Source organism: Diadema antillarum, unplaced genomic scaffold (assembly GCF_040938485.1).
Source record: "Diadema antillarum isolate AM-2024a unplaced genomic scaffold, OU_Dant_1.0 seq00000175_RagTag, whole genome shotgun sequence".
In the NCBI taxonomy this organism is placed as follows: domain Eukaryota; kingdom Metazoa; phylum Echinodermata; class Echinoidea; order Diadematoida; family Diadematidae; genus Diadema; species Diadema antillarum.
In genome coordinates this window covers 670,036-689,079 of record NW_027271243.1, presented here as the reverse complement: position 1 = coordinate 689,079, position 19,044 = coordinate 670,036, and the positions used below count along the sequence as shown (strand labels likewise).

General features: G+C 38.1%; 2 protein-coding genes across 2 annotated transcripts in view; one reads left to right on the top strand and one right to left on the bottom strand.

Annotated features, from left to right (window-relative positions):
* Positions 1-3,067: 3,067 nt before the first annotated feature.
* LOC139728362 (uncharacterized) lies at positions 3,068-7,207 on the bottom strand. The gene is made up of 5 exons (XM_071639307.1): positions 7,183-7,207; positions 6,250-6,285; positions 5,337-5,925; positions 4,361-4,563; positions 3,068-3,393 (listed from the first exon to the last, which is right to left on the bottom strand). The coding sequence occupies exons 1-5, from the start codon at positions 7,205-7,207 to the stop codon at positions 3,068-3,070; spliced, it is 1,179 nt and encodes a 392-aa protein (XP_071495408.1).
* A 3,239-nt stretch (positions 7,208-10,446) lies between these two features.
* The window catches only part of LOC139728367 (short transient receptor potential channel 4-like), a 34,841-nt gene continuing 26,243 nt past the window's right edge, over positions 10,447-19,044 (top strand). Inside the window, exon 1 of the mRNA XM_071639311.1 lies at positions 10,447-10,579. The gene's annotated coding sequence lies outside the window, so the exon portion shown is untranslated. The remainder of the gene's footprint in view (positions 10,580-19,044) is intronic.

Sequence of the window (19,044 nt, the reverse complement as noted above, 5' to 3'; positions counted from 1 at the left end):
CAAATGAAACAAAATGTAATTCAGTTACATGTTCAGGTGTTTTGTTTTATTAGAAGTGAGCCAGTCTTCAATGCATTGAAGCTCAGACATTGAGGAGGTAGATCTACATAAGTACACCCGATAAAATTTAGTAAAACACATAACCTTAATGCCCGCTGAACACTACACGATGGTCTTCAGCCATGAAGTAACATGAAATTGCATACATTTTCTGCACAGTGGGTCAATGGCCAGTCTTAAAAAAATTTGACATGTCAAATCCTTAAGACTGGTCTTAAGACCGAGTCTTAAGACTGGAGACTGACAAGGTTGTGACGTCACACTTCTGGTCTTAAGACCGGTGAATCTTGGCAATAGTACGCGGTGGGCTTTAGTTACAATTTGATGAAAAACCTGATAACCTTTACCATCATTTTAAAGGTTTTAAACTTTGTTACAGGCTACTAGTCTTGTACATTAAAGTTTGTTGCTTTAATTATATCTAGGGAGCACACAGGTCTAGTACTGATACTGGATGGAAATAAATTAAGAATGAAGAATACACACACATTTACCTACATGTACATGTAGGTGTAATACTGACATTGTATTGAAACAGCTATCAAGAATGCAGAGAAATTACATGTACATGTAACCTCATAGATCACTCATGATTTTCCCAGTCTACTTGTTTTGTCACGTTTATCCCACCATCACTTGTGCTTGCACATTGAGTAATTCCCTTTAAAAATGGTTACATGAATGATGAATTTGAATGTAAAGAACTATTTGAAAGATGTTTTTTTTAATATGGCCATGTCATTAAAAGAGAAAGATGCATGTAATGAATATGCACCTGTATTTGAGTCTTCAAATTCTTATGTGCTGTACTTACACAAGTTATCTTTTAAAGTCATAAGTAGCTGCCTGCAGTAATAGAGTGAAAGGGTTGAGAGGGTGAAGAATGCATGAGAGAGATTGAGAGAGCACTAAAAAAAAGTGAGAAAAGGGGGAGGTGGGGGGGGGGGGGAGAGGTAGAACAGTACACGAATACGTGCAGTCAACCTCGCTGAAATTGAATACAAATGAACAAGAAAAAAATCCTTTCACAAATGTTGCTTTACACAATAAAATAAATACTGGTTTACACCTATCTGAACCAGAATTTTTCTTTGACTTATACGATTATTCGAGTTGTGTGAAGATTCGGAGTAGCATCTCTTAAATTCCATATCTCAGACTAGCGTCTATTAAATTCCATATTAAAGCAAATACATCGTTCTCATCAGGGTCATTGTGAATAACTCTTGAAGCATAAAAAAATGGCAAGCATAATTGCATTTTGATATTAATAATCTATGAGAAAAGAGTGTGAATCTGTATGCAGTCATTTAGGCAAGGCACAGGTATTTCCCAGTGATGTACATGTACATGTATGTAAGTACATGTACATGTAGTAGCAGGTATAGCAATGACGATTTTTGTTTCCTTGAACAGTGCAAACTCACAATATGCTTACGACCAATAAAATTACCTCGATATTTCAAGTTCACGTATCTTTTCATTTCATCTATGAATAAAATCAGAAAATTAATGATACTAGCAAAAATATCTTAAAGATAGAGACATTTGCAGCCTAAAACCTGATATGTTCATACACCTTGAAAAGTCACAAAACTTTGCATGAATAAATGTTAACTCTTCTCAAAATGTGTGTGAAATCTTAGAATCATACCTTTAATACAATATTTGTAAAGTATGAAAACTAATCAACTAGTGTCGCCTGATATCGCAATAACATTTTAACCAGATAAAATTTAAAATGATGAGACTTTGTCATGTCCCCTTGAACTAGCTCAGACAAAATATTACAAAGTACTAATTCAAGGTTCTAGATTGATAACTGCTTTATGTGAAAGACATAAATAACCGAAGAAATCTCACATTTTAGGCTGCAAATGTCTCTGTCTGCCATTAACCCTTTATGCGTTACGTTCGCAATTTTGCACAATTGTCATGAAATTCAAAGGCAGGAAGTACTGCTCATTGTTCTGGGAATGAACAATCGAAAAAATCAATACCTTTCTCCCAAGGTGCTGGGTCTGTTGGGGGACCAATTCAATGCACTATTAACCCTCTCATTACCATAGGCATGTAGATGTCTAGTAAGTCAATGGAGTTTGCAAGGTCTGGTACTGAGAGGGTTAATGTGCTCAGAAAAGTATTTAAGTTCATTTTCTTCGATATCACTCTTTAAGTAATCTTAAAGTAACGCATAAAGAGTTAAGGGGTAAAAGGTAGTGTGAATGATAAATATTTTCCAGATATTTTAAGTTATATTCCATTCATAGTACTGTCAATATTCAATACAGTTGCTGCACACACTATGCTACGGTTCATGGCTTTTACTGACAAGTTCAGGGGCAATGTGTTGGCAGAAGAATTTCTCGGCCACATCCATCGCTTTGTTCCACATTTCTCTATTAAAAAAAATGCGCTCTAGATGGAATCCTGATTGGGTGTATACAAAGAAGTCACACCACGTGCGTCCAGTGATCCCCATTTGGCACTGAACTTGATAATAGTACTGGTGATTGTTTTTCAGTTTTGTTTCTCCATCTACCATGGTGAGATAGTCGAGATTCTCAGCTGTTGGTTCCTCAAAGGCAATGGTCCGAGGACACTTTATCTCTAGGACTCCAGGCTCATCACAGCACTTACAAGAAACCAATCCATCAGGTGAAGCTCCAAGAAACACCTTGATTGGATGGACGAATAGACCACACTCCTTTACCTGTACACTTTGGTGGCCATTTTCTTTTTGGATTGTTTCATATGCATTCCTTGCGATTGGCTCCATTATCCGTCCATACTTCAGATTCGGTAAATTTCGATCAATAGTAGAACGACCCATCAGTCTTTCTATGATAGGTTTTGTGTCCTGACTTTTGGAAGAACATGGATCATCGAGCGTAGCTTGCCTTGTAATGGCTGATTTCAAGTTAGATGCTGTTATCATTCCTGCACGAAATTTTGCCCACTGTATATTTTCTGCTTGGCCTCTTGTATGTTCTTCCACGACATTAACTTACTCCTGTGTATACGTAGGCAAACCATTCAGGAACGACTCTACAGTCTCATACCTGCCACCTAAAGTTGTCAGACAGTCGGGATCGACTGAATTCTTTGTTTCAACTTCTACCTCTTGTCCCAGATTGAAGTCTACTTCAGGAGAGTAGTTCACAGATGGTGACACATTGTGGCTTTCTTCATCCTGTAAATACTTAAATACTGTTGATCTCTCACAAGTTGGGTACATGGCATTCGCAAGTTGTCTTGCTGGTGGTATTGCCTTGCTTCCCATTGGGTTGAATAGCCTCTTTACTGCTGTGTTGACTGGCTGTTTGCGTTTCCCTGTATTAGAGAAAAAAAAATGGAATCAACATTGAACCCCAAAATACATAATAAATAATTTTGATAATTTCCTTCAGAGGCCTTTCAACCTAAATATACTTTTTTAAAGTTCATTAAATATCAGAAGTTATTAAACAAGTAGTAAAAATTTACATCCTAGATTCATACTTTATTGTAGTTTTTTGTTTTCCAATTCTTTTGATAAAACACACGGCTTAAAGCCACTGTTTAACATCGTAACTGATCGATTTAAAAAATTCTAAAACTGTGTAGCCTGACCTCTCTAATCATGTTCAGATGGATGAAAAAACAGCCAAGAATGCAAAAATAATGAAAGAAAACCAGTCATTATCAAGATATCTATGAAAGTTGTAGTTATTATCGCTAGCTATAATAACTCCAGTACTGTAGTCTATGGGGTGATCTTTTAGGTTTTCACTCTTTTGAAGCACTAAATAATAACATTGAAGCCTACTTTTTTCACAGGTGCATTTTTACACCCCATCACATACTCTGATAGCATGTAGGACCATGCAGCTCAGATTTTTTAAATCTAGAAACTGTTAAACTATGCCTTTAATATACATGTACAATAACAAAATATTGGCCTATTTATCGAGGGAGAAAGATAATTCAATTCTAAACAAAAAAGTTACCTTCTATTACTCCTCTCCTTTATCATAAATTTGGGGTCTAAATCAATTCTTGATCATGCTAACCATCAGGCATCAGGCACTGGCATATTTTCCACTTTTGGTCATATTTCCCGAACCCTGTCCAAACAATAGAAAGTCAATGGGAGAAATTTATATTTCCCGGACAATTAGGTGGGAAATAAGATTCTGATCGGGAAATATGCCATCCCTCCTAACCATTACTCATAATCCATGGATGAATTAATGTAATGATTAAAAAAAAAAAGAAAAAAAAGGGGGGGTATTGAAAATAGGAAGTAAAGTATGCTTACTTTTGTTTCCATAGCTTGGTTTCACCCACTGCATCTCACACACTGGCTTGCCATGAAGAACTGCAGCTGCACCCCCACTGTACACATTCCAACTGCAGACTTTCGATGTGCATGGTAGATGTCGATTTTGCGACACTCCAGTCATGAAGGCATGATCCAACTTGAAAACCAGTGCAGCAACATGGTTGCATGAAGATCCCAGACTGTAGAAAGTAGAATACAAATCATAATGTAATTAACATATATAGACAACAATATAATAATAGTTTTAAACTTCAAAACGGAGGTATCATCCTACTCTTACCCAGTCGGGGAGCCATTGGTATGAGCTGTGCAAATTTACGTGTCATGCAGTTTCTATAGTTGGAGACAGAAATGAACATTATCGAACTTGTGGAAAATATTGTCCTGTACACCCTAGTGATAAAATATCCTTTTTTTCATCCCACTCCTTCAATTGGATACATGTTACATGTAGACTCTATATCTTGATGATGTGCTTCACATCATGCTGATCACTGATCTTGTTCATATTTTATTAAAATATACTAGATCTCGACTCGAGGGATTAGCACTGGCGGACCCCCCCCCCCCCCCCCCCCCCCAAATTAAATAAATCAATCTGTCAGATAGAGGGCAGTGCTGAAATTTGTGTTGGCCATAGAGTTACATGGTGTTTGCAGGAGTGTGTGTAAGTTGCTTATTCAATTGGATAGGAGAAAAAAATACAGTGCGCTCATCAAAACCTAAATTTTCCACAACTGGACGCAAGAAGAGACAAGGTAAGTATTTTGGGTTTTTAAATCAAACGGTTCATTTAGATGCCCATTTGTACGGCACATAGATCTAGACCTAAGTCACCTAGTCCCAAACAATATAGTCTACCTTCGTATTAACTATTATTCAGCAATTTACTAGAGTCTAAGTGCAAGTTTATCTGGCAACAACATCATTGCATAATTTGTGTGATTCTTACCCAGCAAAGCAACTACAGTAGGCACTGTAGATTTTTCCGGAGGACTTGTCAATGGCAACCCACACGCTGTGAGGTATGTTTTTTACTGCCAATGAGGGAGTACATTGTGCTTTCAACACAGAAACTTCACTTTCCGCTGAAATTGGGTGGTAGAATATTTCGTGGAGCCACTTGCTGTTGAAGTAAGAGAAGGCCTTTCCCTCTTTGTAGTCTGAGAGTAATCTTTCTTGCAACGTTTTTGGTCTAGTACCACGCGATTTCCGTTCCATCTTACTTGCTTCACTGGGGCAGGGCGCCTCGCTTAACAACCACTCGGCTATTTCAAAATAACTAACGGGTGGCCAAAACTTCACTCCTTCTTTTTCTGGCAACCAGTCATCTTTCAGGTCCGCCAACGGATCTGGAATTTGTTTTCCGTTTATGAACAACAATTCTGCATACTGTTTTGACCGCGATCGTTCTTCTTCAACTTCGCTTGGTTTCACACTGTATCCAAATCGCACTGCGCTGTAGACTAACGCTTGCAGCTCCGCTTTCAAACCCGTCGTTTTTAGTCCTCTTATGCGAAGAAAATCCTTTAAAGCGTCCACTTTCCAAAATTTGATTTCTTCCAAGGTTAGCTGACGTTCATTTTCCGTCCCATTTGCCTCCATTTTCGATAAATAGTTAAATATTCATTTCTGAATTCTAATCGTCACTGTACACACGTACGATTCAAGTGCAGACTACGATTATTATAAGTTTGTTTATCTCCAATGACCTTTGACATAAACCCACAATGCAATGCGCGCCGAGATTGCGAATCGGCTTATACTATGTAAAGATAACACATGAAATTCCACAGGAATATCTGCGCTAAACTATTGCTCGAATTCACAGAGTATTTCTGCGCTCAACTAACGCTCGAATTCACAGTTGAATTTCAGCGCAAAACTAATGCTCGAATTCACTGTGTATTTCTGCGCTCAACTAACGCTCGAATTCAGTTGAATTTCAACGCAAAACTAATGCTCGAATTCCCTGTGTATTTCTGCGCTCAACTAACGCTCGAATTCACAGTTGAATTTCAGCGCAAAACTAATGCTCGAATTCACTTTGTATTTCTGCGCTCAACTAACGCTCGAATTCACAGTTGAATTTCAGCGCAAAACTAATGCTCAAATTCCCTGTGTATTTCTGCGCTCAACTAACGCTCGAATTCACAGCTGAATTTCAGCGCAAAACTAATGCTCGAATTCCCTGTGTATTTCTGCGCTCAATTAACGCTCGAATTCACAGTTGAATTTCAGCGCAAAACTAATGCTCGAATTCCCTGTGTATTTCTGCGCTCAACTAACGCTCAAATTCCCTGTGTATTTCTGCACTGAACTAAAGCTCGAATTCCCTGTGTATTTCTGCCCTCAACTAAGGCTAGAATTTACGGTTGAATTTCAGCGCAAAACTAATGCTCGAAATCAAATGATTTCTTTGCGAAAGATATGTGCTGAAATTCCATGTAAATTAATGATATCACAAATTGGAATTAGTGATATCACAAAATGTATTTCTTGATATCAAGAATGTGAATTCGTGATATCTCGAATTGAATTCGTGATATCACGAATTGAATTTGTGATATCACTAATTCGATTTCGTGATATCAAAAATTGGTTTTACGTGATAAACCAATGGGTATTTGTGATATAAAAAATTGAATTCATGATATTAGAAATTCGAATTTTTGATATCACGAAAGGGAATTCGTGATATCAGAAAATCTTTTTAAAAAGTAATATGGCTTGCCATACGAACGCGTCGGTAGCATCCCCCATAAAAAAAGAGGGGGGGGGGGGATATCTGCTCTTACTACAAGATTCGCCCGTAACGGTCATTGCGTTGTAATATCCAGCCTTGATATTGTTTAAAAAAGAGATAAGAAACAACAACAACGTTATTGGTCCCGTGACAATTACTACACATGCTAGTACAAACGTGTTTTTTATGTGTGTAATAGAATGATTTGAGGTTGTCCTTGTAATTCTAAGCAGCTTGGGTGATCCTTTTCAAAATTCAGGCTTCATTCAGCACGGGGCCACTTAGGTTGGGTCCTAAGATGAAAACTTATCAAACATGTCAATGCGTATAAACTCGTCATGGTATTCTTAATACATGTAGGTATAAAGTTGTGTATTAGGTTTGATTATTACAGTGCCCAAATCGGAACTGTCATTACAAACAACCAGGAAAAAGCACATGGAACTTATAGGTTTAACATCTGATTTTAGAATTTGGATCAGGGTAAAGAAATATTGTGTTTAACAGATCCTGGAATTGAAATCACTCAGAAGAAAACCCAGACACTGATCGATATAAATATTATATTATAAATATTATTATACGTATATATTTTTACATACAAACTCACGCACACGCAAACACACACACACACACACATATATATATATATATATATATATATATATATATATATATATATATGTATATATATATATATATGTATATACATATATATATATATATATATATATATATATATATATATATATATATTATATAAACTAATTCTGGATCCAGCAGTAGGGAGACATTGTGCAGGTAAACAATGTCAGCTGTAAAGCATTCGACTGAATGGGGATATAATATACGGTAGTTGAAAACATTGAGACACAAATAATTGTCTCCCCAACACTGCTTGCTATAAGGTCGTGTATCTCCAGGTAATATTAAAGCAATCAATGTCTCCCAAAGCTGGATCTTCACAGAGACTCCAACTCTCCCGTTTTCGACGGGAGATCTCCCGTCGAAAACCCATTTTTGCAAAATCTCCCATTCTCCCGCTTATGATTTAATTTCTAACGCCCTGGCTCTGTGTCTCCCGTTGGAAAGGATTTCTTACTTATTGCTATTGTATGTTGAAAAAATAAACCTTAGCTATAGCACTAGAGAGCATCTAGAACCTGGGAATTTCGCGCTTCGCACACATCAACTTGGAATCTCCCGTTTGCTAGGGGTTTCAGGCGGGAGAATCTCTGTCTCTGTCTCTGTCTTCATAATTGATGATAAGGTCTTATTTATCCAGGGTAGCCTCTTCAGTCTTGCCACTGCTCTACCCAGAGGGCCCTGCCATTACCATCACCCTAGCGTTGCCACGTACCCATTTATACACAATTTGGTTGAGAGGGACATGGTGGGTAAAAACCATCTTGTCCAACGACGTAAGTATTGGGAGGGAATTGAACTCGGGTCCTCCGATTGGGAGTCGCGAGTCTTATGCCACACATTAATGATACACTCATAGAACGACACATATAGAGAAGTGGAGGCACATCCGACAAGACATGAATATTTGACGTGTGTGTGACCATTGGTGTGGCCATGGTGTGATATTGTGCATGAATGTTGCTCAAGAACATGCCAAGTGTAGGGTTCAACCAAAAAAAAAGGAATTTAAACAACACAAGGCCAACAACAGCAGAAACAGCACGAACGAGAAAAAGAACAAAAAACGACAATATCCACCCTTCTCTTTGACAGGTTTGTGCGACACAATTATGTTTAGATTTATTTCGATAGCATCACCTAAAAAGTGATCAAAATAGCAGAAAAAAACCCGTAAATAATATAATGCCTATTGAAAACAAAAGAATATTAATCAGAGGGTTGAAATTTGAGGTGTATTTTTATTCTTCAATTTGTCTCCCTCTAGAGGAAGTCAAATTGAGAAACTTCACACCTCAATATAATGCATATTGATATATGAAAAAAAAAATATATATATATATATCTTTTTCCACCATACCACCATGTATGGTGCACTGAGGGAGGAAATTGACTTCCTCTTGCTCACATCTAGCCTTTAATGTGCTAAACTGTAATGCAACATAATCGTCAGAGCGCAGAAAGAACGGCCTTTAGCTTGACAGCAGCAATTATCAGGGGCCGCGGAACATTGGGGGAGGGGACCGCATCCCCCAGCAACGCTTTTTTTTGGGGGGGGGGGGAAGGGAGGGAGGTCTGACCCCCCCCCCCCCAAAAAAAAAAAAAAAAAAAAAAAATTGACCAAAATCACACACCCATAACTTATCGAATATTCCATTCTTACATTCAGTCCAGGATGGGGGTTTGACCTCTAACCTCCCGGTCTCAGCCCCGAACCCAACCCTGAGAAACGTTTCCGCGGCCCCTGATTACAACATGTCAACCAAGCAATATACCAATTAATGATTCCAGTAATGCATGACCGACAGTACATGCAGTGATCAACTAGCTGGAGTAATTGCTCATTGATTACTCTGATGCATTGGCTATACTACGAGAACTGCGCAGTGGCAAAAGTGGGTGGCGTCTATTCGACTTTGTTGCCTTTTAATGCGAATTGCAGTAGTGAGCGTGCTGCTGCCATATGTTGGATAATCCATAAAACCTGCCTAACTTTCTTCAAAGCTGCAAAGCCATCTCGCAGTGCATTTCGCCTGGGCAGTTGGGAAAAATTGACCAGAAATACGATACAATCGTCACTGCTAACAGAAAAAAAGCAAGCAAAATCACCATCACCAACAACTAGAGAAGAATGGGTTCTAATATTTACGTCTTGGATTACTTCTGCAATTACATTTACTTATTGTACCCCCAGTGCAACTAACACCATACTACGTGAACATCCATTGCTGTCAATAATTTATGCATAATTCTTTTGCCAATTATGCTATCACTCCTTCCAATCAACATGCTGTTGGGACCATCTAGTCATATGACTACTAAATTTGATTTCTTTCCAAACATTTCACCTGGCGATGAACCGGTTTGTACAGCAACCTTGTCTATTAAGACCGCTTTATTTACATTTCTTCCTCGTCACACACATTCGCACCTATGGGGGGATATGATATCATTTCGAGAATAGTGGGGAGATCTAATTACATGCAGAAATGTGCGTGTTGCTCTGGCAAAAAGAACGGTACCGTTCATGGAAGAAGCGCCGGAAAACGTGTAAAGCTCCGCCCACTTTTGCCGACGTAGCCCCCTTGATCAATCATGCGCACACTTTGCCGTGTGATACGTCACTCTGCGAGCATATGCAGGCAGAAAAATAATACCATAATACGAACAATGAACACACCTGAGCACCCGAGCGAGAGCGAACGTGAATTTCACGGCGCGGCGTTCGTCTAAATGCTGTTTCTTCGAGCATTTGGCACGGAAGGCTATTTTGGGTGCTGGCATTTCTACCAGGACAAAAGGAGGTAAGTCTACCAAATATCTTTGACGATCATGTTTTCTTTACGGTCTTGATTCTGTTTCATCCAGACATCCGTATTTCCCTGGGCTCAAAACAACCATTCTGGGTTGGGTTTCCTCCTACGAAGATAATGTGCACACTTTAAAGGCAATTACAGTCGTGTGGCCGTAGTTTGAGTGCCGCTTGCCATTTCTTTTCCCCCAAGTATTGCGGCTGTTACTTTCCACTTAATGACATTTTGCAAACGATTTTATAATGATGCTTCAATCCGTTGTTTTATGATGCTACTCAGTTTTACTCATATATTATCCCCAAGAACAGTATTATACGTAATGTGTAGTATAAGCGACATTCAGTAAGTGAATAGGCACTATCTTGCTATCTAACTAAGCAGTAAAATTTTCATTAGTGAGGTAAGAAATTGCTCTTCGACAGACATGTATGTGTGTGTGCGTGTGGGTGCTTGTTTGTTTGTTTGTTTGTGCTTGTTTGTTTGGGGGATATGCGTTAACGTAAACATTACGTTTGGCTAACTAACTATTACGAGATTGAGAAAATGACGGCTCATGCAACAAATCTTATCCTATTCCAAATAATGAATTTGAAAATAACTTATTAGCTGATATAATATGATGTGAAAAGAGGAACTCCTTTTAAAGAGCTGGAAAGAGGAAATGCAAATTGTAACGCGGGAGAATGCAGTAATGTAAATGTTGCTGCGACTTGGGCAAGTAAGAAATAATGATTTGATGTATGCTTTTTCGATATGAAAACGATTCAGGAAGGCAGGAGCAATTGCTTGGTACAATATCCCACATTACTCAAGAGAGTATACCTTAATCAAAAGACCGAGTGTGTTGCCTTTAGCGAGAGGTATTACTTGCTATACCCGCTGCTTTCCCCGGCCGCTTCGAAAATAAACGCCGCCAAAACGATTGACATGTGTTAAGGGTGTAGTCGCAAGTACGTGTAATTCTGGGAATGGATCCAACTATTAAACTCTGAGGGAAAAATCCTGTCCTAAAATTAACCCGATACACCCCTTGCCAGCAGTATATATATACCCAAACTGCAGGCAAGCAGAATGTTTCAGTTTGATAGGCTTTCGCTTTTGAGAGTCCATTTTAAGCATTTAAACTTTACATAATTCTTTAGGTGGACAATTTATTGTAATATACTACGCTGAGATGTATCGGGGAGAGAAATCGGTTGCACTTGCGGTAGAAGTGGTTGAAGGGTTGAACATGGAAAAAGAAAAGATAGAAAGAGTAATACATTAACATAGAGAATACGAATAGTAGCGACGGATATAAATGGGTAGGTATGCTGAGATAGACAGATCGGTATATGAACAGACATATTGGTGGGTAAAAAGATTTATGTAGCAGTGTAGGTAAACAGGTAGATGTTCATAAAAGTGTTTGCGTGCGTGTGTTTGTGTGATTGCAAGTAGATGCAGAGAGTATAACTGACATAGAAAGAAATAATAAAGAGGCAAAAATTTAAATGCACACTAATATGACATGAGTAGTCACTTTTTCGACCGTTAAAGGGATAGTATAGTGTAATGGTTGAGGTGGGGATTCAGCTTTTAACTTTTTCAAGATATATAGAAACCACTTAATAAAATGTTAAAGAGCACAACATTCTGAGAGGAATTCAAAGTTTATTTGATGAAAATTGTTTTGAAGTGGCTGAGATATCCAAAAACAAAGTAAAACAAAACGATCCTAATAAAATGTGGGTCCCACCTTTTATTAGGATCGCTTTGTTTTGGATATCTCAGCCACTTCAAAACCAATTTTCATCAAATAAACTTTGAATTCCTCTTAGAATTATATGCTCTTTCATTTCGTAAGAGGTTTCTCCATAATATCTCTTAAAATCCCCATCAGAAATAGTTGGAAATCTGAAGCCCCATCCCAACCGAAACTGTATTATCCCTTTAAAAGATTGTTATTCAGAATACCCAAATTCTGATAAAATGACGAATCCGGAGGTGGCCTGTACGTCCTACCAGGAATTACTAATTCTTTTCATATCGTTATTCTTATAATGTTTACAATTAATGATGAAATAATTGGAAGCGTGGAAGCAATCCGACCAGACGTTGATTTTGTCCGCTTCAGAATTTCTGTATGCCATGTTTTGCAATGTACATTACAAAGCATGTAGTTTTATGAATACAATGGGGCACATGTAGAACAATATGTTATTGTCATGTTATGTCATATTATGACACGTCAACATTAATGCTGTTGCTATCACATACTTGGCAAAGTGCAGTCAATTTGCACACATACACATTCCTGATTCTGTGATTTTCCTCCGGTTTAGAATGCATTTCTGGCAGTAGCCACGACCTGACGCGATAATTGGCACGGCAAAGGTGCCTCCAGTACCAGCATATAGATCACTTGTATACATGTATATTATAATATACTTTTCATCCCTTTTTAGAGGGGTGATTACTCTATGACACGGGGTCAAACAAAGCAGGCCATTACATACCAACCTAGAGAGCGGCGCTGTGGGCGACTGTATATCGTGTGCCTTGTTAGTCCCCTCGACCTGGCATGGTGCTCGTGGACATTTCAGCGTTCATCTCAAATTCATAGAATAACTGCCGCAGCACTATATACTGAAAGATGTTGACGCATGGCAAGACAGACGGTCTTTTATGTCACTTAAGTAACCTCATAATATATTCTTTTCTTTTCTCCTCTTCCTCCTTCTTCTTTTTAGACATTGGCTTCTTCTTGTTTCTTCCCTATGATAAAATTGAACAATATTAGCCCTATTCAGAAAATGTGGCAGACACCTTTTATTTCGAAAAAAAAAATCTACAACGAAACTTTCACTTACCAGTCTTTTAATTTGCGTTAGATGAGCCTGTGTTGGCGGAATGAAAATTTCTTTTCTTTTTTTTTCGATCAAATAGTCACTTAAGAAGCAATAACAACGACTAAATGTCAAGAGGCCAACGACCACTGGACTGATCCACGACGACTTCATAAATCCCCTCAAAATGTCAAGGCAATGCGGCTGGTGGCAGTGACTCGAACCATTGACCTCCAGATTAAATAGTGCCTTGACTTTTAATCAGGGGTCAACACATTGCAAGCTGTTCTACAGACACTTCGATGAGTTTCAGGGTCCAAATGTTTGTTTGTTTTTTCATGCAATCTGTCACTCCCACGCTTTTGAAAGCATAACATCGCGTCCCAGCTCTGTGCACCTTCCCCTCGACTCAGCATAGCGTGCATGTTTTTGTGACATTAATGTGACTAACGAAAGACATGGCGAGGGAACATACAAGTTATGCTGAGTCAAGGGGAAGGTGCATTGCAATGTCTTTTGTTAAACATATCAGTACTTTAGCAATGATTGTCAAAACCAGAATCTTGATTTGGAAGGTTTTGTTTTGTGGGCGTATCCAAGTAATCTGAAGAAAAATAGAAGAAAAATTATAACAATATATATATATATGAATTGTTTCTAGATATTCGTTTCACCGCAAAAGTGATGTTGAGGGTATCATGAATCAACACAAATCAACATGCATTTGTATGTCATAAAGCCTATAAAAAAACAAGCAAGCAAACACACACACACACACACACACACACAAGGAAAACAGAACTCACTTTATCATGTACCGCCAGTATGCATATTTTCATCAACCAAGCTTTAACTATTCAAACTAATGACCCGTATAATATCGAAAACCTACCCGCTCTTTCCTCTCAAGCGAATCTAATAGCTCAAATGACATAATGATATTCCTGCCGTTGTTCTGACTGTATATTACGGATATGTAGTGATAGGTCAATAATTCTTAATACAGGAGCCCAATGAAGAAGTGGCTACCCACTTCCCATACACACTACAATCGCAAGACACAGCATCCGACATGATCTCTGGAAAAAAAAACAAACAAACCCACAACAACCAGAAAGATGCCAATTTGTATGATGCACTTTACCAAATTGGTGTATCAACAAGCGGTTTTTATCGTGTTTATTCAAGTGACCCTTTCTACGTGCAGTTACGTGTGCTCGAGTGCTGGCTTTCATTGCTACATTATAACAGTGAAAAAAAAAATCAATTTGAATTCAATTCATTTTCGTATTTGTCAATGAAAAAGCATGACATGTAAAACCATAGAATGATTCTTGATATTTAGCTTGGATTTACAATAGAAATATCAACATCTAGCCATTGCGGTCAATATATCAAAGTTGTAATTCAAGTAAAAAAAGAATTGGAGGAAAACGATGGAATCAACTTTAAAGCAAGCTTGTTAAAGGGACTGTACAGTACTGGTTGAGGTAAGGGATTCACGTTTCGAACATTTCTAAGTGAGATAATGAGAAACCTCTTATGAAATTTGAAAGAGCATGCAATTTTAAGAAGGATTCAACGTTTATTTGATGAAAATTGGTTTTGAAATGGCTGAGATATCCAAAAAAAAAGTGTTAATAATAAAAGGCGACAGGCCACAACTTTATTAGGATCTCTTTGTTTCTCCTTGTTTTTGGATATCTCAGCCATTTCAAAACCGATTTTCATCAAATAAACTTTTGATACCCTTTAGAATTGCATGCTCTTTGACATCTCATAGAGTGGTTTCTGAATATCTCGCAAAACGTTAAAAGCTGAATCCTCAACTCAACCAGAACTGTACACACCCTTTAAGCGATGGTCCTTATAATGGCATGGTTATAGTTATTGGACCATACCTATAAGACTGCACACAGTGCATCACTAGTCAAGCAAGAGACTTTCGTCTTTCCATCAAAAAGAAAAAAGAAAGAAAATAAAGAAAGAATAAACTGGGAGAGAAACGTCGTATGTCACTGATATATATATATATATATATATATATATATATATATATATATATATATATATATATTTATACATACATACATATATATAAAGTGGGTCAGTTCATGCAGCTTCCAGATTGTGTATGACGGTTTGGATGGGAATAATGCTCATTACGAACCTATTTTCCAGCTGATATTATGAAAACACTTGGGAAATCGACAGCTACACCGTAGGTTTTACGGCTGGTTCATCTGTCATTGGGCTGGACACGGCCTGTTGGAGAGGTAAATTGCGTTTGTTTCACGCCCCGTTTTTTCCCCGACACTGCTGCCATTTTCTCATTTGGCTTTTCAACCAATAGTTCTCTCCCTCTCTCATATTATGTCAGTCACTGCATTCTTAGCCTTCTTCCAATGGCCTAGAATTCAGAGATTTTTTTTAAAAATCTCTTTTCTCTCTGTTCTTTTGAATACTTGTAGTGTGTGTGTGTGTGTGTGTGTGTGTGCGTGAGGGAGGGAGAGAGAGAAAGAGATAGATAGATAGACAGAGACAGACAGACAGACAGACAGACAGACAGACAGACAGACTGAAATTGATGGAGAACTTGTCAGAAAAACACAGCTGGGGCATCGAACCGCCAACTGTGGCCTCATCACCCGAGTCATAAGCCACTGGCCCGCGGTCAAGCTAATTTCTGCACGCTGATTAGGATACTCAGCAACCAGCACATACAGGCATATTCAGGCCTGTTTCACTAAGCTTTACAATCAATCCCAAGTTCAATTCGACTGATTTTTGGACTATTTTTGGAGAAATCAGTCGTCAGAGGACAGAAAATATTTCACTCACTAAGCCATTATGGCAATAACAACTTGAGCCCCTCCTTTCCATGTTGTAGAATACATTTTCAATGTCTATTTAAATCCTTCCCAACAAGATTTGATCTGAATCTGTCCCAACTTTGGATTCTAATTGTGTAGCTCAATATAGTTCCCATGCTAATGAAACAGGGCCTTGGAGCTACTTAATTCTTGCAAATATCACACTTTCAATAAGCCAGTAGTCACGAATAATCATAACAGGCTTCACTACTCTATCTTGCATAGGTGAAGCTTGTAACCTGATCACAGAGCAAACATCTACAACCTTCAGTGCATTGCTATCCATGAAAATACCAATTCTAAATGTCAAGTTTGAAAACAAACAGAAGAGAGTGAATGAAAAAAAAAATCATTTTCTTTCGCTTCTCTCTCCGGCTTGGTCTCTGCCACCTGCAGTTTTGCGTTTAAGCTCAAAGTCCGTTCAAATTTTAGAATCTCATTGCTCAATAATACGTAGCAGTGGGCAGCTTACCTCTAAAGAGTCATCTAATGGATGAAGATTTTTAAAGTGGAAAACAATTCCATGTTCACTATTGTCTCGAAAACAAAAAGAGAAATAAAACAGCCAGAACATAGTGTAACAAAACAGTATAGATTTCAGATATAAGTCAGACATAATCTATTCGGCAGCGCTGTAAAAGGATAGATAGTATAACGAAACATTTCAATCCGGCTTCTAAATCACACATACACACACACCCACACACACACTGATTGTCATCGATTGATTTGAAACATTGGAATTCTAAATAAAACTATATCAAAATACATAGACCACAAGACGGAAGTACCATTTCAAATTCCTGAGATGTGAAATTCTTATCTATTACTTAAGGTTGTATTAGGTTACCCTTTATTTTGTTACTATTAATGTGAATGAAAACTTTTACGTATGACACTCTCGCTTTCTACTTTGTATAAACCTTGATAGCACTACGTGCAAAAGCAGATGGTATTGTTTTTGATTTTTTTGAAGGGATGGTACAGTTTCGGTTGAGATGGTGCTACAGGTTTCCAGCATTTTTTTTTTAAATGATGATTTCTAGAGTTAATGTGAAACCTCTTGTGAGATATGAAAGAACATGTACAAATTGTATTTCTAAACAGAAATTCAAAGTTTATTTGAAATAGAAATTGTTATGAAATGGCTGAGATATCAAAAACAAAGTAATCCGTATAATATTTGATGCCCACCTTTTATTGGGATTGCTTTGTTTTACTTTCTTTCTGGATATCTCAGCCAGATTACAAAACCGATTTTCAGCAAATGAACTTTGAATTCCTCGAAGAATTGTATGCTCTTTAACATGTCATAAAGTGGTTTCTAAGTAAAATCATGAAGAGAGTTAAAGGCTGAATCCTCACCTCAACAGATTTAATGTCCTGAGAAGACAAAGGAGACCCATCGCGTTGATCACCAATAATATAAATCTTATTATTGTTTCCTGAGAACACATGAAAACATTGCTTGAGCTATCGATCCATGTCCTAGCTTAAAGAATAGGGAAGCCTCCTTTCAAGGGAAGAGCATGATTATCCTCCGATAAAGTTAGTGAAGGGAAAGGAAACAAAGCAAGAAAGGCCAGCGAAAGTCGATGATACCAGTGACGTCATGACATTGTGATGCTCGACACCCTAAATCTCACGCATTCTTGTTACAAACACATAGCGATGAAGACGGCTCTCTACTTAAACCTGATAATGATCAGCTCATACTGTATGAAACACTGAACACGTTAAAAAAAATGCTCGCGAGCGCGAGTACACGTAATTATTAAACAGAGATTCATTATCTTAAGATAAAACATATATGATTTGAAAGAACCATAATTTCATAATACCATTTTCATTTCCACACCTAACGTCACTGCATTGAGTAAACCACCTATAGTTCGAACTGTTCCAGGTAATGGTCTACACCCAGTCTAGGCAAAGCTACAGACACTCACTCTGTATTCTAATGGGACGCACAAAACTATTATCATCTGGATATAGACATGTCTTATAAGACCAGAGAAAGCTGACATTGGGTGTGTTTATCCGTTCAACACTGTTCAACACGAGATTTTAATATATAGTTGTCCTTTAAATTAGAACCGAACAAACCAATGGGTAAACGTCAAAACCTTATACAGTAGTTATGCATCAGAAACATCGGTCGAATTCTCGGGTGCGCGTGACGAGACCAACATCCACGAGTCATACAGCGCACGAGTCATAGAGCTCACGAGTCATACAGCCCATGAGTTATGCAGCTCACGAGTCATACAGCCCATTAGTTCGACACTAAACGAACAAGGCCCACGAGACTGACACATTAAGCCCCGTGTTGTATCTGTCGAACTTGTGGGCTGTTTTTACCTAGTGTCGAGCTCATGGGCATTATTTGCCTGGTGTAGAACTCATAGGCTGTGTGACTCGTGGGTGTCGATTTAGTGGGATGACCCCGAATTCTCTTTGTTTCTATTTCAGTCCATATGATAAAGGCAACTGACAAATGATCCTGTATTGCACATTAGATCCTTGTAAATATACTCAGCTTATGGTTTTGCTGGTACTTTTATGCACGTACGTTGAAAGCCTATCTTTTCAGCACCTAATAGCCGTATGTCATAATGAATGCATCCGTAATAATCCAAGATTCTCCAGTTCGGAGGGGTCTGGGTAATGCTGTTTCGTCAGTTGGTTTTCATGTCGAAAGCTATCTTTGAAATTTCCAAACACGTCCCCGTGCGAGTATCTGCACTGTTTGAGT

Bases quoted from the DNA above. Each gene is read 5' to 3' on its own strand.
- LOC139728362 (XM_071639307.1), bottom strand. From the start codon at position 7,207: ATGACCGTTACGGGCGAATCTTGTA. The intron at 6,286-7,182 runs GTAAGAGCAGAT...AGAAATACACAG, and splicing joins CGTTACGGGCGAATCTTGTA to TGAATTCGAGCATTAGTTTT. The intron at 3,394-4,360 runs GTAAGCATACTT...TCTCTAATACAG, and splicing joins ACCAAGCTATGGAAACAAAA to GGAAACGCAAACAGCCAGTC.